Source organism: Pongo pygmaeus, chromosome 10 (assembly GCF_028885625.2).
Source record: "Pongo pygmaeus isolate AG05252 chromosome 10, NHGRI_mPonPyg2-v2.0_pri, whole genome shotgun sequence".
In the NCBI taxonomy this organism is placed as follows: Eukaryota; Metazoa; Chordata; class Mammalia; order Primates; family Hominidae; genus Pongo; species Pongo pygmaeus.
The window spans coordinates 49,963,136-49,984,413 of NC_072383.2; the positions used below are offsets into that span (position 1 = coordinate 49,963,136).

General features: G+C 48.8%; 1 protein-coding gene across 1 annotated transcript; it reads left to right on the forward strand.

Annotated features, from left to right (window-relative positions):
* The first annotated feature begins 2,525 nt into the window (after positions 1 to 2,525).
* On the forward strand, positions 2,526 to 21,248 carry LOC129010709 (keratin, type II cuticular Hb5-like). The gene is given in 11 exon segments (XM_054445220.1): positions 2,526 to 2,945; positions 5,541 to 5,749; positions 7,497 to 7,557; positions 8,604 to 8,699; positions 10,224 to 10,388; positions 10,609 to 10,734; positions 12,341 to 12,561; positions 15,350 to 15,390; positions 18,367 to 18,499; positions 18,733 to 18,974; positions 21,094 to 21,248. Coding segments are annotated over 11 exon segments (1,869 nt in total).
* The last annotated feature ends 30 nt before the right edge of the window (positions 21,249 to 21,278 follow it).

Sequence of the window (21,278 nt, forward strand, 5' to 3'; positions counted from 1 at the left end):
AGCTGTCAGAGTGATCATTTAAACAAGTCGGGTTTTGTCAGTTCTGTGCACAAAACCTTCCAAGTCTTGACACCGCACTCTGTGTGGGAGCAGATGTCCTTACAACAGCTCACTGGCTTTCCATGACCTGTGTGGAGATCCCTCATTGCTGTATCTCTCTGACCATGCCCATACTCACTCCTTCACTCTCACTGCAAAAACCACACCAGCCTCCTTGCTCTTGGTGAGAACACCAGGCCTGTTTGTTCCCACCGTGGGTCTTTGCACAAGCTCTTTCCTCGGCACATGTGGCTTGCCCTTACCCCCTTAAAACCTTTGTCCCAATGTCCCCTTCTCAGTGGAGCTTACTCTAACCACAGCCGAAATTGTACCCACTCTTTCTCCCAGCTCTCCTGATTCCCCTTAACTTGTTTCTTTCTTCTTTCTGTAACACTTATCACCATCTAACATATAATTTATTTATCTAAGTTTACCATTTATCTCTCCCACTGTAATGCGAACCCACAAAAGTATGTGTTTTTGTCTATTTTATTTACTGGTATATTCCCAGTTCATCTAAAGGTGCCTGGTATATAGTGGGTACTCAGTAAATGCTGGTTGACTGAAAGAAACAAATAGAGACCAACACGAGACAGGCCCTTCCAGAGCATCAGCTTTGAACTCTGGGTTCTATTTTGCTTCCCTTGTTTAGTGTGTCCACCATGGAGGAACCCTCTCACCTTCAGACACACTCAACTCTTCCCCATGGGTTAGGATTAGTGTGGGAGTTTTCCTTCCGTGGCCAGCAAGCGGTGAGGTAGCCACATGGCCACAAGAACAAATGGCTGGAGGGCGTTGTTTCTTTACAGAATTCAATTTATAGGGCGCCTCCCCAGGCCTCCTCTGCTGTCTTGGTTCCCCTTGGAGCTCTGTGCTGCAGATGCAGAAACAAGGCCCTCATCTCAGACTGATGCTTCCTGGGGCTGGGCTGGAACCTGCTCCCTCTGCATCTATCCTTACCCTCTGCTCCTAGCATTTGACTCTATCCTCTGTGTCTTTCTCTTGTGAGGAATGTGTGCATGCATGCATGTGTATGCATGTATATGTGTATGTGTGTGCACACATGTGAGAGAAAAAGACCAGGAAGACTCCTACTCTCTCCTGTGGTGTTTGAGTCTTTTCTAGTGCCCCTTCCTCAAGTCTGTTTCTCTGAGACAGAATTCCAGAAGATTATTTTTTATTCTTGTCGTCATGCACAGAGAGCCCTACTCAAGGGCCTGGGGCTGAGGCGGTTTGGCAAAATTGCCTCCAGACTGCTGCTGTGCTGTATAAAAAGGCAGGCACTTTCCCCATTAAGTCCCATTTCCATCCTGTTCTTGGTGTGACACAGAAGGTGCCCTATATGATGGGGAGGCAGGGGCGGGCAGTCCCTGGCCGAGGGCCCTGCTTTGTGAAGGATCTCATGCACTGGTTAATTTCTCTAGGAATTAGGTTTGTGCTCTGCCTGGAGACTGCACCCCTGCCTCTGTTCTCCCTGAAGACGTTGCCATCCTCTGGGACCTGACTTTGGTCTTGCCTCCTCTGTGACCCTCTGGCCAGCTATAAGTGACCTTCCTAGGAAGGCTAAGAACATGCTATCTGTGCCCCTTACCTGGTCATCTTTCCTTCTCTGGCTGTGACTCTTCCCTGCCTCTGTCTCTTCAGTGAGGTCAGGTTCTTCAAAGGCAAACTGTCCACCTAGCTTTTTTTCTCCCAGCCTGTAGTTGAGGGCCTGTTCTGGTGGGACCTTACCTGCCAAATGAAGGCGACTGCTCCAGGCCAGCTCCTGAGGCCAGTGACTGGGCCTGGCAAATAATGGAGGGTCAGTCAGTGTTGTGGACTAGATAAAGATGCTCTGCAGATGTTGGCCGCTCTCTCCTGAGTCCAGTCCATTCATTTCAACCAAGGCTGCCTGGGGACCTGGTATGTACTAGTTGCCAGAGGGGATATAAAGGTGAATAGACATGACTTCTGCCTTCAAGGGGGACAACACAAAGTCCAATGGCTACCCTATAAGACGAATTGTAGCTAACAGCAATCATAGGGAAAGGCTTTAAGCGTCTGCCCCACAAGTGCCTAACCTGAAACGATGGGCTTGGTGGGAACTTCGTGGGACATAGGACCCTTGGAGTTTCAAGAATGTGCTGGCTGAAGCCTCGACTTGCCTGGTGGGATGATGATTCTTGGTCCTCTCACAGGTTGGAGGGGAATTAGGGGCTTGATAGATGTGTCTAGGCCTGTGAGGTTGGAATGGCAAGGGCAGGTTTATTGGGAAGCAGGGTCTCTTCGATATGCCTATTAAAAGAGGCAGGTTTCAGTTTCCCTTGCGGTCTGCCTAGAGGGAGATTCCCATGCTCATAAATGGCATTAATAACATTCTCTGCCTTTATGTTGTCAGGAGGCCTGTCCTCTGCCCAATAAAAGGCAGGAGCGAAAACAGGCCTCCCGTATGAGACCGTGTCATCCTTCAATCCTCAGTCCAGGGGACTGTCCCACAGAGCAGAGGCATGGTGAGCCAATCCTGCCACATCAGCTCTGGCTGCAGGGTCAAGAACTTTAGCTCCCACTCTGCCATTGTGCCCAAGCCTGGGGATCACAACTGTGTCAGTGCCATGGCCCATCATGGGGTCAGTCCCGGGGGGCTAGGCTACAGGCGCCTCGGAGGCTTTGGCAGTCAGAGCCTGTGTACTGTGGGGTCTCCCCGGATCGTGGTGAGTTGTAGATGGCCCCTACACAGCAGGGGCAGGTTTGGCTAATGGGCAGGGGGCCTTTGCAGGCCCAGCCTACCCTGCATCACATCTGTTACCGTCAACGAGAGCCTCCTCACGCCCCTCAACCTAGAGATCGACCCCAATGCCCAGTGTGTGAAGCATGAGGAGAAGGAACACATCAAGTGTCTCAACAAGTTTGCTGTCTTCATTGACAAGGTGGGTCTGTGAGCTGTTTCCTGGGTTACTGTGGCTTAGGAAGGGGAAAGGGACTTGGAACCCGATGATAGGGTGGTTCAAATTCTCCTGCTACTGACTAGCACGTGGCCTTGAGAACGTGGCTGAATCAGGGTCTTGGTTTTCAAATGTTGCCATGTCAGTCAAATGCAAAATGAATCTGAAACCACCAGACAGAACAGGAGGGTTTGTTGCTGCCACTCACAGGCAAGCAGCAAGCATGATGTGTGTGGGCCGTCCATCTTCCCGATCTCACTGGCACGCAGTAGGACAGTGTGGCAGAGTGGGCCACTCTGCCTAGGCATGTCTGACCTCCCCCTTAGAGGAGATGCTGCTGTCCCTAACATGGAGCAGGAGCCAGGATGCAGAGAGGTCAGAGGCTCCTTGCCTGCTCCTCCGTGGTGGGGACATCATAGGAAGGCTGTGAACCCTTAGGACTTCTGCCCGAGGCACTTTATACCCTGTAGCACATGCATAGATTAAAGGCAGTGAGTTGAGAAACTTAAAGCATGGTCCGGGGAGAGTCTGTTGAATTGACTTTTCTGATGCTGCAGTTTCAGAGTCCTCCTGGTTGAGTGTATAGCTCTGGTTCCTTTAACCTAATGATGTCCTCCCTAGGAGCTCACAGTCTTTGGGGGAGGACAGCCACCAAAGTTTAAAGGAGGAGAAGCTCATCTTCCAGGGCTGAATGGTGTGTATATCTACACCCTGGGACTGCATAAGAAGGCACAAACCAGGGCGATGGTGGGTGGAAGTTCTGCTCTCAGATCAACGCTACATCAGAAGTGGGCATATCTGCACACAGAGGTGCTGGGCGTCCATTGTTAACATACTGCTGGCTGTCCAGATTACTCTTCCCTTTCGTCAGCACAAAGAAGCTGACCGTAGAGTTAGGCAGGTTATTCATTGCACAAGGACACCTAGCAAGAGCAGGGGAGGTTGGAATCCAGCCCAGGCTTTGCTTGCAGAGCCATGTGCCCTGGCAGGGGACTGGAGGCATCTTTTCCTAATTTGCTCAAAAGCACAGTGAGAGCCCTGAGAGTGCAGGCTCAAAGGGGTCTCTGCATGTGGCCTTTTGGGCATCACCCATGAATGCTGCTCTCTCCATTGAGAGGCGTCAGTTCTGGGTCTGGAGAGAGGAACTTATACCACCGCACCAGGCTGGCTTTCCCCTCCCTTGGGGTTGCTGATGGCCACACTCTTCCCTCCAGCCTTCTTCCTGCAGGCTCCAAACCGCATTGTGCTCCAGACTACAAAGTGCATTGATATGGTGGGTTTAATCCTGCCAGAGGGCTGTCCCATGACCTGGGTCTGCATGTTAAAACCCAAGGCAGATGTCTTTTGGATAATCAGAGTTTTGGTTCCTTGTCCTGCAAGCATGGACAGTCGGACAGTTGAGGGTTTGTACCAGGCTTGTACTCCAAAGAGGTTAGGATTGGAGAAGAAATCACCTGCTTTAGGGCTGGTAAGTGCAAACTTCAACGGGGGCTTAGCAGGTCACATGAATGAAGCCAAACTTGAGAGGCATGCCCACCTAGAGGGACAGTAGCTGCTGCTCACTCTAGCCACAGGCCTACCTAGCCTTGCCAGAACTTCTGGTATGTCAAGAGGGTCAGAGAGATCCAGATTCTTATTTGAAACCACTCAGTTATTAAGTGTTGGCAACTAATCAGATCTCTATAAAACAGCATGCAAGCCAAGTAAGACATGGCTGTGGGCCTGATAGGGCCTGGAGCTGCCAGTGTACCACTGCTAATGTATTTCTCCTGTCTTGTTTCACAATGCAATTCAGTGAGAATGAGGCAAAGTGGTCTGGTTGGTGGCAGAGTTAGAGTGAGAGGTCTCCTAATTCCTGGTCTGGGATCCCCTGTCCTGGGCTTCAGTGCCCCAGCACCAGAGTAAGGAAGAGTCATGGTGTGTACATTTAAAAATTGCTGTTGTACAAATGACCACAAACTTAGCAGCTTAAAACAACACAAATTTACTACCTCAAAGGCTGATGTTAAGGTGTCAGCAGGGCTGCATTTCTTTTTGGAGGCCCCAGGGGAGCATCTGTTTGCAGGGACATTTAGGCTTTTGGCAGAATTGAGGTCCTTGGTGGTTGCAGGACTAAGGTCCCTGTTCTCTTGCTGGCTGGCTGCCGGAGGTTGTTCTCAGCTTCCAGAGGCTATCCACATTCCTTGGCTTGTGGCCCCCTCTTCCTCCATCTTCAAAGCCAGTAATAGTGGGTTGAGTCCTTCTTATGTTTCAAATCCCTCTAGTGCAGGCACCTCTGGGGGGATCATTATTTGCCTACTATGCATAGTATGAAATATTTCTGCAGGATGTTAATTTCATTCTGTGTAGAATAAACAAATGTTTATAAATAGTGTGCTCTTTCTGGGAGGGGGGATGGGTGGAGAGAAGTTACTTGGGGACTACTTGTGACCTGTACTTTCAGACTTTGCCAATAATTTGGCCTCCTGGGGAAGGTCACAGGCTGCTTTCTCTCCTCAAGGGCAGAAAGAGCTCCGGAGGACCAGGAAAACCTGCCCTCAGGCTTTCCCCTCAGTCTCTTTCCTCCTTCCTGAATGGCAGGTGCACTTCCTGGAGCAGCAGAACAAACTGCTGGAGACCAAGCTGCAGTTCTACCAGAACCGCGAGTGCTGCAAGAGCAACCTGGAGCTCCTGTTCCAGGGCTACACTGCGACTCTGCGGCTGGAGGCTGAGTGCGTGGAGGCCGACAGCGGCAGGCTGGCCTCAGGGCTCAATTGCATGCAGGAGGCGCTGGAGGGCTACAAGAAGAAGTGAGCATGACAGGGTTGGGATGGTTCTAGGCAGTGGAGTCGGTCTTAGCTGAGATCACACAACTCCTCCAGAAGCCGAGACTTCTGAAGGCCAGGGTTGCCCTGACGAGCTGTCAGACTCTTCTGCTTTACCGTCTGCTTTGTCTCGTGTCAGCTCCTAGTTCTTGCAGCCCTGTGCTGGGGGCTGGGAAAAGATTTATAGAGGAGAAGAGTTCCCTGTCTGGGAGGGATGGGACACACATCCAGGGTACAGACTGATGCAGAGATGAAGAGATAGGAACAAATGAAACAGGAGGAGCAAGGCCAGCAGGGCTGGAGAGGAGGAGCCCAGAGCAGTCAGAGCTAGGACAGGGGGAAAGGGAAAGGCCCTGGAGAGATATCTGAAAATGAACTGGCTGAAGCCATTCCAAGTATCTGATGAACTTGGATTCTTCCTTTATTTATTCTGCAGGTAAACCATCAGGTTCTCGTTCTGCAGGGCTCCGCAATTCAAATACCAATGTAAATCTGAGTTTTCCTGAGTTGTTTAGCTTGTTCATTACCTAGTCTAAACTCGCTGGGTCACTGTACTTACCTTGTAGATGCAGACAGAGTGAAGGGTGATTTTGACCTCAATCAATCCTGGTAGTTCCAACCCTCCTTGGGATTCTTGGAAGTTCAGGTTTTACCATCTGGCTGGACCCAGCAGTGGGTCCTCGCCTCCCTTGGGGTGAAGCAAATGTAGACAGAATCCTCTGTGCAGGCGTCAAGCTCTGTCTCCCACTCTGGGGTTGTGTGGGCTGGTAATTATAGAGCTGAGTGCTTACTGTAGCCCCAAATGACCATGGAATTCAAAAGTTATGAAAACAGGCTGGGCGCAGTGGCTCATGCCTGTAATCCCAGCACTTTGGGAGACCGATTGGTGGATCCCCTGAGGCCAGGAATTCAAGGCCAGCCTGGCCAACATGGTGGAACCCTGTCTCTACTAATAATACAAAAAAAATTTAGCTGGGCATGGTGGTGGGTGCCTGTAATCCCAGCTACTTGGGAGGCTGAGGCAGGAGAATCGCTTGAACCCAGGAGGTGGAGGTTGCAGTGAGCTGAGATCATGCCACTGCACCCAGCCTGGGCAACAACAGCGAAACTCCGTTTCAGAAAATAAATAAATAAATAAATAAAGTTATGAAAACCATGCTCTGGGCTCTGGGAACTCTGGTCTTTCTTGTGGGGGCAGGGCTGCTCCCGGGCTACAATCTCACAGGCAAGAGGAAGAGGGCTGGGCTGGTGGAGGAGGGTGGGGGAATGGCTTGAACAAGGGGTTGCTTCTAGGAATTCAAGTCCTTGGATATTGGGGCAGAGGGAATAAAACCTCATGGGGGTGGCTTCATAGAGCTTTATGTTTTGTACAGTGTACAATTTAAAGGCTCTGTGGAACATCTGTCTGTTTTTAAATAATTCCACAAATATTTACTGAGTGACTCACTGCACCTCAGGTGGTTTAGACCAAGACGCAAAGAGATTAAATGTCTTGCCTCAGGTTTTGCAGCAACTTTAGTTAAGCTGGGACCAGATACCAGGGACCTGGACTTCAAGTCCAGTGTCCTTCCAATGGGTTCTTTGTGGCTAGGAAATAGAAGTCCAGAGAGGCCAAGCCTTTTCTCCAAAGGCACAGAGAAAGGAGAAAACCAGGGAGTTTGGCACACCTGGGCTCTGGCCTGGCCAGGTCCTCAGTCCCAGGGGCCTTTCCACCTGGGTTGTTTCTCCTCAGGTATGAAGAAGAGCTGGCCCTCAGGGCCACAGCTGAGAAAGAGTTCATAATGCTGAAGAAGGTGAGTGACTATTCTCACATGGGAAGAACTAAATCCTGGACACCGAACACTCTGATGCTGCGGGCCCTATCAGGTTCCCATTAGCCCAATTGTTGGTGGTAAGGCACTGGAGCCCCTGGCACAAGAAGGTGGGTTAGTTTGGTTGCAGAAGCCATCATGGAGCCCATGCAGGAATCCAGACAGTGTCGATGGAGCCTTCATAAAAAGAAAACCTCACCATGCTCCTGCTTGACTTTTTTTAAACTACCGGATTGACTGAAATGTTCAATTTTAATTCTGTCTTGGTTTCTTGCGGGCATTGCCTCCCCCTGTTATCCCAGACTAGGGGTTGGTTCTCAGCTTGTTAATGATTTCAAAGTGTGACCGTCATTCAGTGCAATTGGTGATGATGGAAAAGCCTGAAGGAATAAAACTGTGAATGGTTTCCCTTTTGTTTCATGTTGCTGAGTGAAAGTGCATGTGAATGTTCTTTAACAAGTAATGTGCTTGCTTGCCAGCCTCCTTATTTGTGAGTATCACAGAGTGGAGTGAAGGCTGGTGACAGATCTGCCAATAGAGGCTTGGCCTTGGTCTCAGGCAGGAGAGTCAGCTATTTGAGTGCTGGTTGTTTCCTGACCTGGGCTCTGAGGAAAACCTACCGAGAGGCTCTGTGACTGTTACATGCTTGTGCTCTGTGGGTCAGTCTGGCTGGGAGGCAGCAGCCTGACGTTCTGGGCCGTGGTATCAGGCTTCCTTCTTTGGCAAGGTCCTCAGCTCTGGAGGGGTCAGACCTCTCGCCACTTCATTTCCCCAGGTCTCATTTATGCAATGGGAGGTAACATCATTGGCAGATAACAAAGGCTCTGTCCCTTCTAGGGGAGCCCTGAAGGTGAAGATGAGAAGTTTAGGTTAGACTTGTAAGTGCAGGGTGGCTGGGCAGGGCCAGGCCAGAGGCAGAGAGGTGGGCCAGGAGGTGGTCTCAGGGCCCGCTGGGGAGAGCTGAGGCTCAGGGGCACAGTGAGGGGGACAAAGGTCACTCCACATCCTCTCGTGTCTATCTCCACCAGGATGTAGACTGCACCTATCTGCGCAAGACGGACCTGGAGGCCAATGTGGAGCCGCTGAAGGAGAAGTCAGTCTTCCTGCAGTCCCTCTACGAGGAGGTAAATGTCTCCCCATCTCTGGAAGAGCAAGTGAGAGAGGGGACAGGGGAGGGTTTCCTTGGAGTGTGGCCTGTCCTGGTTCCTTCGTTCTAGGAAAGCTGTACATTCTTGACTCTCCTAGGCCTGGATATTTTTCCTTCTGTGACCAGAGGGGATTTTTCTCTTGTTCGGGTGGAACTAGGTGATGCCCTTCCTTTAAGATGATTTGAAAGAATGTGGTTAATTCCCATGTCATGAAGTGGAGATCTGACAATTATTTTTAATTTTTTTATTTTATTTTTTATTTTTTATTATTATTACTATTATTATTATACTTTAGGCTCTATGGTACATGTGCGCAATGTGCAGGTAAGTTACATATGTATACATGTGCCATGCTGGTGCGCTGCACCCACCAACTCGTCATCTAGCATTAGGTATATCTCCCAATGCTATCCCTCCCCCCTCCCCCCACCCCACAACAGTCCCTGAAGTCTGATGTTCCCCTTCCTGTGTCCATGTGTTTTCATTGTTCAGTTCCCACTTATGAGTGAGAATATGCGGTGTTTGGTTTTTTGTTCTTGCGATAGTTTACTGAGAATGATGATTTCCAATTTCATCCATGTCCCTACAAAGGACACGAACTCATCATTTTTTATGGCTGCATAGTATTCCATGGTGTATATGTGCCACATTTTCTTAATCCACTCTATCATTGTTGGACATTTGGGTTGGTTCCAAGTCTTTGCTATTGTGAATAATGCTGCAATAAACATATGTGTGCATGTGTCTTTATAGCAGCATGATTTATCGTCCTTTGGGTATATACCCAGTAATGGGATGGCTGGGTCAAATGGAATTTCTAGTTCTAGATCCCTGAGGAATCGCCACACTGACTTCCACAAGGGTTGAACTAGTTTACAGTCCCACCAACAGTGTAAAAGTGTTCCTATTTCTCCACATCCTCTCCAGCACCTGTTGTTTCCTGACTTTTTAATGATTGCCATCCTAACTGGTGTGAGATGGTATCTCATTGTGGTTTTGATTTGCATTTCTCTGATGGCCAGTGATGTTGAGCATTTTTTCATGTGTTTTTTGGCTGCATAAATGTCTTCTTTTGAGAAGTGTCTGTTCATGGAGATCTGACAATTAATTTATTAATTCGGGTAGTGTAAAAACCCAAGCAGATAATCCAGGCCTCTACCTCTGGCCACAATCTGGTTGATTAGATTTGTGCATAGAGCTACAGCTGATCTGGATTATTCAGGCCTCAAGGCGGGGTGAACCGGGGTGACCGCATACACATAAATCCAGCTCTGTTGATCCCTGTATTAGTAGAATTCCACATTACTCATTGCTTTGAGGCCACGGTCCCAATTCCAGCCTTTTCCTCTTAGAGCTACAGTTTTTAAATTTTCCTGACTTGCTGGTAGTTTTCTAATTTCAGAGTTGGGATTTATTTTATTTTATTTATTTTTTGTTAATTCCTGAGGAGATAGGATCAGGAGATTTGGAGTTGAGGGCACTGGTTGCTGTCTCCTACAGGAAATTTGCCTCCTTCAGTCACAAATCTCTGACACCTCTGCGGTGGTGAAGATGGACAACAGCTGGGAGCTCAACATGGACTTGGTTGTGGCCGAGATCAAGGCTCAGTATGATGATATTGCCAGCTGCAGCCGGGCAGAGGCTGAGACCTGGTACCAAACCAAGGTAGTCTGGAGGGCAGGCCTGCCCCACTGAGACAGGAGGATAGCTGTGAGCCTCGAGTTTCCCTGGGAAACGCACTCCTGCACTCTAGGGGGCTGCCGCTGGGGTCCTGGGTAGAGCAGGGCCAGAAGGCGGGAGAACTGCAGAACAGCAGGCTGGCTGATTGGGTCGGGGACAGCAGCCTCTAGCCATTGTTTCTGCGTGTTTGCCTCTCAACCCACAGTGTGAGGAGATGAAGGCCACAGTGACCCAACAGGGTGAGAACCTCCGCAGAACCAAGGATGAGCTCAACGAGCTGAACCTCATGATCCAGAGGCCAACGGCAGAGGTGGAGAACGCTAAGCAGCAGGTTGGGGGGCGCCGAGACCCCACTCCGTACACCTGCCGCTTCTTGTCTGGTTCCTGCTTCCCTTCTATCTTCAGGGACTGCTATCATCTTTGGAGAGGTGTGTATTTGAACTATGCCAGAGAACACTACTATAATCAGCATGCAAGGGCTCCTGTTCCAACACCCACTATTAATCAAACTTCCAAATTCTTGTGGATGTGATATGTGTAAACTGGCACCTAATTGTTATTTTAATTTTCATTTCTTTGGTTAAGTGGTGATATGAAATCTTTCCTCATACACTTACTAGTTATTTGTATTCCCCTTCTAAGAACTGTCTACTCATATATCTGCCCATTTTTCTATTGTGGTTCCTTTCTTTTTTCTTGGTGATTTGCAGTATTCCTTTGTCCATTCTACCTGGATTGTAAGCCTTTTCAGTACACACGTTGCAATTAACTTTCTCTCAGTGTATCACTTGTCTGTTTGTCCCTTATTGAGCCCAAATCTTTAACCTGGATGTACCCAAATTCATCTTAAGTTCTTCCTTTAATGGTCTAGACTTAGAAGGTTTTGACGTAATAGAGGTAGCCTCTTAAATTTCTCCCTGCTATTAGTTTTATAGTTTTACCTCTTGCATTTAGGTCTGTGATCCATCTGAACTTTATTTTTTTTTTTGTATACACAGTGAGTAGGGTTCTAAATTAATTTTTCTACATATCATAAGAAAATAGATTATGTAATCCATCCTTTCGCCAGTGATTTGTAATACTACCTCCAGCATAACACTGTGCTCCCACACATGCCTGGCTTAATCTCTGTCTTCTGCCTTCTGAGTTGCTGTTCTTCATCACTGCATAGGATGTATCACTAGTAATTTGTTACGGTTAAGAGCTGAGTAATGAAATATGTGAATGGTTTACTTTTTAGATGTGAAATTAGAGAAGATTTGAAGTTGTCCTGTGATAACAGTGCTTTAGTTCATTTGCTTCTGATATGCTTTCTTAAGCGGGATGAAGGGAGGGGCTGTAGTTAGCATGTCCGGAGTTGTTGCACATGGGAGCTTCTTTCAGCAAGATGATCTCAGCAGGCCAAAGAGTGAGACCCTGCACAGTGGCCTTTGAATACCTGAGCTTGGTGCTAATTAACTGCATAGCTTAGGGCAAGTCACAGCCTTTTGGAGTATTAACTTCTTCATTTGCATAATGAAGGGAACAATAATGCCTGTAGTGACAAGCTTGCAGAATAACTTTGAAGGTCAAATAAGATAACATCTATGAAAGTACCCTGTAAACGAACAACGGTATATACAAGTATAAGGTAATATCACTAATAATGCTCATTCCTATTTCAGTGCTAACATTTCCTCCCTCTAATGGCTCACCTGCCAAACTCAAGTCAGTTTTATGATAAAGTGTACAAAAATGAAGGAAAAAAAATCCAAATGGGCCATGTCCCTGCCTAGTTAATTTTCCATTTATATGTATTTCTTTTAAATAGTATCAAGTTTAAAAATTAACCGTTTTGAATTGAGATAAAATAGGATGACCAAGGCCACTGGAGACCCACCAGAGTCCCCACAACCTGCACCCTTTTCAAACTCCTTCCCTTCTGTCCATCCCCACAGCGCTGCAAGCTGGAGGCTGCGGTGGCCCAGTCTGAGCAGCAGGGTGAGGCAGCCCTCAGCAATGCCCACTGCAAGCTGGCTGAGCTGGAGGGCGCCCTGCAGAAGGCCAAGCAGGACATGGCCTGCTTGCTCAAGCAGTACCAGGAGGTGATGAACTCCAAGCTAGGCCTGGACGTGGAGATCGCCACTTATCGCAAACTGCTGGAGGGCGAGGAAATCCGGTGAGGACAGGGGCTCCAGGGTCCCTTCACGTCCCTACTCAGAGCTGGTCTGAAATCTTCCAGGCAGAGAATGTTCAAACTGGGAAAGACTCTAGAAATCACGGACTCCAACCATGTCCCCATTTTGCAGATAGGGAAACTGACATCAGAGGGAGGAAGGGGCTTGCCCAAGAGCACAGCCAGTTAATGGCTCACCTAAAATGTACCAGTCTCCGGGCTGGCCACCAATGCTCTTCTCCCTCCTGCACGGCCCCTCAGGCTGTAACCTGGATCTTGTTCCAGGGCCACTACTTTACCCTCTTGGCTGAAAGGATGTTTCTGCAATCAGCTTCAGTGGGTTCTTAAAGCTGAAATCACTCAGAAAATTAGTTAAAGGCCATTTGATTTGGGATGTGCAAAGAATCCTATCAACCTAGATAGCCTGGTGTTCAGGACCAGGGAATAGAAATGAGTGGCACAAGTTCTGTCCTTGCAAAGGAAGACAAGACAGACATACATCAGTCCTCCAGGGCCTGGGGTTAGCGGCCCAGGGAAGCTGTCAGAGAAGGAGGCTGCCTTCTCAACAGCTAAGGAGAAGCTATGCTGACAATTTGAGCCAAGAATTGAGGGCAGTTGAAGCCAGTGTGGGGCAGAGTGATGTGTATTTACACCTGGGATGGTTGCATGGGCCTTTGGACTTGGGACGGCCACATCATTAGAGCTTCTAGCTGGGTCCCTTCAGGGCGGGGAGGCTAGACTGGGTAGTAGAATATACAGGCGAAGAGCACAGGCCATGAGCCCACTCTGGGTTCAAATCCCAGCTCCGCCACTTATTAGTATGTGACCTCTTTATACCTCAGTGTCTTCAGCTGTAAAACAGAGATAATCACAAAATCCACCTCGTAAGGCTGTTGCAGGATTAAGTGAGTTTTAATGGAACATAGTAAGCCCCAGTGGGAGGAGGTGATTGTCATGAGATGATGGCCAGGCCGGGCTGCCCCCATGAAGAGGGAACTCAAAGGCCTGGTTGGCTTTAGAAACCTTCCATGAAGCGGCACTCAGGGCAGCTCGGCCATGCTGCTGGACTTGCTCCATGCTTGACTCAAGCACACACACTTTTCTGTCAGCTTCCTTGGGGCTTTGGGTGAAGCCACCGGAGTTCTCTCTGCATTCAGATACTTAAGCCCCCAACCCACTCACTAGCATTCAGTGAGCAGCTGGCACTTGCACTGATTTTCATTATGATACTAATAATTAATGGATTAATAACTCAGTCAGAATTATTAGTACACATCCCCTATGCATGTGATTTTAAAGTTGATTTAGCATATTGTGCTACGTGTACTGTGGCCATTGACCTTTTAAGAGACTGTCTCCTCTTGGCATTTAAAATATTTAACTTAGTTACATAAGTAATGCTCACTGCTGCCAATACGGAAAATAAGAAAACAAAAGCATTCAGAGCCACTCAACTCAGAGATAGCTGTCGCCAGCATTGTGGTTCGACAGGCACCACCACGGGCGCTGTGGGTTCCTTGAAAAGGCACAGTCCTAAGGCTGTGGCAATGCCAGACTGAGTGGCAGGAAACCGAGCCAGATGCATACATCCTCACTCAAAAGATGAGTGAAGAAGTGTTTTGAGCTGGGCAGAATGAGGCAGGGTAGAGCTTTCCTGGGGAAAAAGGTTTGAAGTGGGAAGCTACAAAAGGGGAGACAGAGCAGAAATTGCAGAGAGGTGTGAGGGAGGAGGGAGTGTTTATAAAAAGCCCACTGTAGTGGTATAAATGTCTCATCATAAATAATATATACATATTTTTTTGAGACAGAGTCTCACTCTGTCACCCAGGCTGGAGTGCAGTGGTGCGATCTCAGTTCATTGCAACCTCCTCTTCCCAGATTTGAGTGATTCTTCTGCCTCAGCCTCCCAAGTAGCTGGGACTACAAGTGCCTGCCACCATGCCTGGCTAATTTTTGTATTTTTAGTAGAAACAGGGTTTCACCATGTTGGCCAGCCTAATCTCGAATTCCTGGGCTCAAGTGATGCACCTCCCTCAGTCTCCCAAGGTGCTGGGATTACAGAAATGAGATGTTTATAATGTTGGTAGCAAACATATTGGATTTCCTTACTATGTGCCAGTTTCCATTTTAGGCACTTTCCATGTAGAACTCAATCAAACTTTACAATAATCCTTTCAGGAGGGTATTATCATCCCCATTTTATGTTGGGGAAATTGAGGCACAGAAAGGTTAAGCGACCTGCCCAATGTCACCCAGCTAGTAAGCAGCACAGCCAGATTTAAGTCCAGGCAGCCTGGCTTGAGAGTCCCGGCTCTTAACCACACCATACTCTTCAGCCTCCCTCTGCATTGAATGAAATCAGGTAGATGTCTGGGGTACCATTTAAAATCATGGTATAAAAATGAATCTGTTTTAGTAATAGGCAAGCTTTTTCCTGCTCAGAGACATCTAGCTAGGTAGCAGCAGCTTCCATCACCACTTTGGCTTTGCTGGCATTTCCAGCCAAGGGACCAGGAGGATGCCCCCCTCATCTCTACTTCCCAGTTCACCAAATTTCCACGGCCGAAAGCCAAACATGGCGTAAAGTGGCCTTTTGGATCCTGAAAGCTAACATACTCCTGTCCTTTTGGGATCCAAGCAAGCAAGACCAACACTGATGCTGTCTGCAGCAGGTGGGTAGCCTGCACCTGCCCCTTAGGGCCCTTCTCCTCCTTCAGCATGGAGGAGAATAGGTTTGGTGCAAAAGCAAAGGAACTCAGCACTAACCGTACACTCTCTCATCTCCCTGCAGGCTGTGTGAAGGCATGGGCTCAGTCAATATCTGTAAGTTGAGTGTGTGTGGGCATGGCTTTCTCGGGTGTCAGCAATCTTAGTATTAGATTGCATCTAACTGATGACCAAGCCTCTGTCTATGGAGTGGTAGACAAGGGACTCCTGAGCTGATGTCTCTGGGATCCAGACAAACTGATGACCTCAAATATTTGACCCTACATGGATCCATCTGGAACATCTATGAAGTCTAAGTTAAAGAATGGGGCAAATTCTGAACCCCTATTTTGTTCTGCAAAAATAGCTTAAGCCTTTTAGTTACACACAGAATACTACTCAAGTGGTAGCATATTCTAGTAAGAAAAAAAGCTAGGTTTATATTCTGATCACGTGGGTCTCTGAAGGCAACTTGTAAATCTGTATCTAATAATCCAATGTACACACAGCCCCTGGGCCAGGTGTCTGATTCCCATCCCTCCATTCCCCTCACCTCTCTAGCAAACATATTTCTAGATGACTCCTGTAGTGTGATCTATCAGTTTTTGCTCAAAGATTATATGAACACGTCTCAACATCAGCCTGGTCCAAGTAGAGTTTGGTGTGCAATTTGCTAACTACACTTCTGAAGAAGCAGATGGCAGTGGGTTCAGGTTTGCCTGTAGTTTAAAAAGACTCATGTTGCTGGTCCCTCAGAGAAGGAAGATAATTAATCATTGGTTCTAAAGGATTCTGGGTCGTAACATGTCTGAGATGGAAGAGAATTCTGACCCGTGTCTCTGTCCACATGTGTGAGCGGTTCCCAGGGTGGTGTGGTCTGGGGTGACCTGGACTCCACTGCCTTCCATGACTCAGGGGGTGTAGCCATCAGCAGTGGTGCACTGTGTTCCCCCTCTGCGGTGGGGGCCTGCTCCAGTGCCCGATCTGTGCAGTTTGCATAGAGGGAGTGGGACTCTGGACTAATGTGTTCTGATGGGGGCAGTGTGGGTTGGGGAGTGGAAATATTTTCTCTTGCATGCCCAAATGTCAGTTTAGTAATTTCCCCTTACAGAGAACCCAGAACTAACTCTCCTGTTTCCTTCTTATTGGAGTTAACGATTTACTTTTTCTGTGTAAACCCTGAATTTGACATTATTTTCACTTCTGTTGCTTCTCCCCTTCCCTGTGGTCCAGGAAAGAAATAGAAAGGCTTTTTTTGATATAAATTTCTCGGTTGTTGTCTTCCCCAATTAACTTCAGGCCAGCAGATGTTTATTAAGTCCTGACTGTGTGCCAGATCCTCTTGGAATGGAGCCAGCTAGAGGGTGTGGAGTATGTGGGAACATCTTTGTGCTTTGCCCTTGGATGACAGGGGCTCCAGATGCTGCCTCAGCATGCAGGGGCAGTGGGGGTGTGGAGCTGGGCTCCTTACTTGCTCTGAGAGATTGTATATTCCCAGAGTCCCCCAGCTATTCATATGACCAGATTGAAAGACTGACGGAGGCTAATCAGCTGGGTTTATACTGTTGGTTGCCTGGAAGTTCATTGTATTTGCATGATTCCTGTATGGTTCCTTCTTTCTTTTGGAGTGCTTCATTAAATATCAATGGCAAAAGGCTTTTTCTTAGTAACCAAGTTAATGCCTGCCTCCTTCATTGTCTTCCCAACTCACCCAAAGCCCTGACTGTCTTGGTGCATCTCACAATGTGGTCCACTGACCACCACCTGCATCAGAATCCCTGTGGGGTAGTTGCTAAATGTGCAGATCCTGGGCTCCATCCGGAACTCTCAATCAAAAGTTCTAGGGATAAGCCCAGGAATCTGTATTTTAAGAAGCTTCCAGGTGATTCCTAGAAGAACTAAAGCTTGAGAACCACAGGTTTATGTGGGTAGAGGGAAGAGGAGGGTCAGATAATTCTGGCCATGGAAGTGACTGTCCCTCTGATTCTCACTGGATCAGTCTAGCCCCTTTGCATTTCTCCTTTGTCTACGCTAAAAGGTCAGAGCCACGGTCTGGGCCACACACACACCAGGGCAGCGTGGGGGCAAAAGTACAAAAGGAGTGAGGAAGGGAGCCTGTATTTGTTAAACACCTGCTAGGTGTCTGGCACATTATATATGTATTTCATTAATTTCTCACAGCAACCAGAATATTATCCTCATTTTACATATAAATAAATTAAGGCTCAAAGAAGTAGCTTTACTAAGTTACCCAGCTAGTCCAGAATTCAAACTCAGGTCTAGGGAATGCCGCTGTTCGTAAACGTTTCCACGGCATTTCCCTAATTGCTCCTCAGGCTAAACATTCTGGCTCATCAGATGCTCCTGGAGAAGTTCTGCCTGATGCTCCTTCACCAGCTGTCTGACACTTTGGAGATGAGATGGAAGGTGACACATGGGACCTCCTAGAAGCATTTGTAGAAACATCTCCCTGTAGCTTCTGTTCTCCAAGAGTCTCGGACAGATCGTACCATGGGGCAGTTAATACAAGCCTCTTACATGGGAACCCAGGATCAAAGCTCAGACATGTGGTTGGAAGGCATTTGCCCTGATAACATGGTCAGAGGCAATTGATTGGTGAACTGTATGTCTGGCCTACTCTTGAACTGACAGTTCCCTAGAAGTCCTACCTAGGGCTGTCTCACCTGTATGTGATGAATGGAGACAGGGGTTTCTGAGGGTCATCTTTCTTTCACTTGTCGTATAGGAAGAACTATTTCTCCCACCTTATTTTATTTGGAACTTTTTTTTTTTTTTTTTTTTTAAGCCTGACTGGGTAGGAAACATTTTGCCACAAGAATGCATATCTGATCTCATGACATAGAAAAGTCTTTAAAAGGCTTTTTTTTTTTCTTTCTTTTCTTTTCCATGGTGCTCACACACACTGCCAAACCTTCTGGTACCAGCTCCGGACCCGCCAAGGCAATAGCTTGGCACCCCGGCCTAGGGGCGGAGTCTGGGGGAGCAGGGCCTGGCCTTTTGACTACCCGCGGGTTCGCTCCCCACATCCCACTCACTGCAGACAGGCGACCCCCGAGGGTCTTTAAAAAACCTCTGTGCCAGGACGCACTAGGCACCTAGATTTCGGAGAGGAGGGCGCCGACCCCGGCCACGGTGCTGTGGGCATGTCACGGGGCAGCCCTGAGCAGCCAACAACCCCCAAATACACCTCCCACTACCCCAAAACGGCGGGCAGGTCGCGCCCAGCTCGCCCTCCCGTCCCTCCCGGCGCCCAGGCCCCAGGCCCCTCACCACTGGGGTTGGAGGCTAAGGGCGGACGCGGGGCGTCTCAGACAGGTTTGAGAGAGGCGCAGGCGGCGGGATCCCAGCGGAAGGCAGAAGACTCGGGAACCAGTCCAGGGCCAGAGGCGCCGAGGCGCGAACCCTGCGTGAGCCAAGGACCCAAGGCCCCTGCGGACCTGATCCCAGGGGCTCCAGCAGGGCCCGCGCCGTGCATCTGGTGATGCGCCCAGGGTACCCGGTGGCTGGACGTGACGGTGGGCAGGCAGGGCAGGGCGCGGGGCGACCCGTGAGAAAAGCGAGGGTGGGGATAGGAGGGATGCGGCCCCTGACTCTCGTGGGTGGGGAGGTGGGGGACAACGGTGGCCTCAACGGGAGACAGGGCCAAAGTGGGGACCTGCAGGGAGGACCTGCAGGCCCCTTGTTACACTGTAAACTGTCTCCACCCGGGTGGCCTGCGGACCACCGAGGCTGAGGAAGTCCTGCTGGCCTGGATGGTGACTCGCCTTCCCATCCCGAGTCTCTCGCATCCAGAGGGCCAGCACTGCACGGGCGCCATAACAGAGAAGAACCTTTGAATGGTTCTCCTCGGCCACGCAGTTCTTCTGATGTCTTCAGACTCTGTTTCAGTGACCACAATGGCCAGGCAGTGACTTGACCTGGTGGGATGGAGGTCTGTCTTAGTAGGGTGGTGCTTCCCTTGTCTCTGTCTCCCGGACCAAAGGGTCTTGCAGGGGCCTGCCCATCACAGTCCGGATCCCACCAAGTTTGAGCAGCAGTAAAGCCAGGTTAAAAGGGTCACGAGAGTGACTCTGAGGAGGAAACAGGGTCTCAGGGGGCATTCGCTGCCCTGGGGCGTGGGACTGTGGACTGGGGAAGGGTCTGTGTTTCCTTTTGATGGTGGTGGAGGGTGGCTATTTGTCTATGAGTGCCTTGGGTATTTTCTTCATTTTTAATGCATAAGCTCATCATGCTGTCCCCGCCTCACTCCACTCCCTGGCTGCTCCCCTGCCAACATGGGGGAGCCCCTGGTTTTTGAACAAAGCGGAAATGAGCAGGGATTTCCAGGCATACACAGGTTGGGGGTTGGGGGTTGGGGGAGGAAGGAAGGTGGCCTGAGGCTGTGTGAACTAAGCTTCTCCCATTGCTTGTTCTGCCTGGCATGTTCCTACACCCAAGGAGTGTGGCGCTTAGTGCCCATGTCATTGTTGCTCTAATCTTCAATGAGCCAAGCACTTAGTACAGTCACCTCCTAATGCTCATGTTCCCAGAGAGAGACAGGGATGTGAATAACCCAGACAACGGGACATTAAGTCCCACGTGGTCATGTCCGTGTCTACACAGAACATACTTGGTAATTTTCTTGATAATACGGTTAATTTGTGTTCCTCACTATGCTTGGCTAATGTGAGTAGTAACACAAAATTCTATTTTCTGAGATCCCAAAGATTGAAGCAGGGAACAGTTAGAGACACGGGCTGGGGGAAGGAACTCTCTTGGGCATAGGTGTTTGTGAGGATGGGTTGAAGCAGAATGGGTTGAGAATTGGTGGTGGAGTGTTAGTGGTTTCAGGAGAAAGGAAAAGATGACAAATCCCAAGCGTACCTGTTTCTTTGAAAGGATTATTATCCATACTTCTAATCCTCTGGAAGCTTTGTGTGTTTGTGGGGAAGGATATCACTAACATTTACATAAGAATTGAATACAGACAGCAGGTCTGATTTTCTCTGATGCTGGTGTTAGCTTGGTTTGTGATGTTTCTAAGCAGGAGGGAGCCTAGGGCAGAGATCTGGGATCACTCGCATGGCCAACTTTATTGTTTGGGCCTCTTGAACGTCTGGCTTTTCCTCGATCTCTCAATTTCAGGTCACTTGACTTATTCAGAATTTTTTCTTTCTAATAAAATGTTAATCCGTAGTTACCCTTGGACTGTACCCTTTGCATTCCGAGGGAAATAGTTCTTTGATCAGGAGAGAGCTGCAGGAGCCCCAGCATCCTTTGAGCCAGAAGAGATTGCTGTGGGTTTTTGCTGTTGGCTGCAAGGAGGGCTGGGGCAGAGGCTTACTTCCCCATAAGCAAAAGGCACCTCTGGCCAGCTGAATCTGTTGAATGGTATTTGCAGACAAAGCACGGAAATGTATTAAAAAATTCATTTCTATCTCCCAGGTTCTGGCTGTTTGACTTTTCAATCCATGATGCCGTTATTTTTTGGGTATCAGATTTGGCCTTTTTGTTTTGCTCAGCCCAGATCCATGGTAACATTAAGCTGTTTTCCCCAAGCATAGACTCACTGTAGCATCTCAGAACCACAGGGGGCAGCAGACCTGGTAAGGACTCTATCCACTCATCTCATAGACCCCCAGACTGACATGCAAAGTGTGAAAGCCACTTCCTGCCCAAGGACTCACCGAGACCTGGCAGTCTTGGCAGAATTGGGGCTCAAATTTCCATTTCCTGATGTTTCAGCCCCTGGGATTTAATGTTTCCTGTGGGTGAATGATGTCCCCTAAATTGAAAGTTGGCCTATTGTGATTGTCACCATGCCCTCAGGGCCCAAAGAACTGGGAAAAAGGAGGCAGCAGGCAAGAGACCTGGAGGAGGCCCGCCAGGTGTCAGCCAGCAAACCTCAAACAGGGCAGCAGCCTGAGCACTCAGAAGCAGCCAGCAGCCTCCAGTGGGGCTACAGCCCTTTGGGCCTGAAGTGAGGATGCACAGGGCCCTAGCTTCTCCTCTCA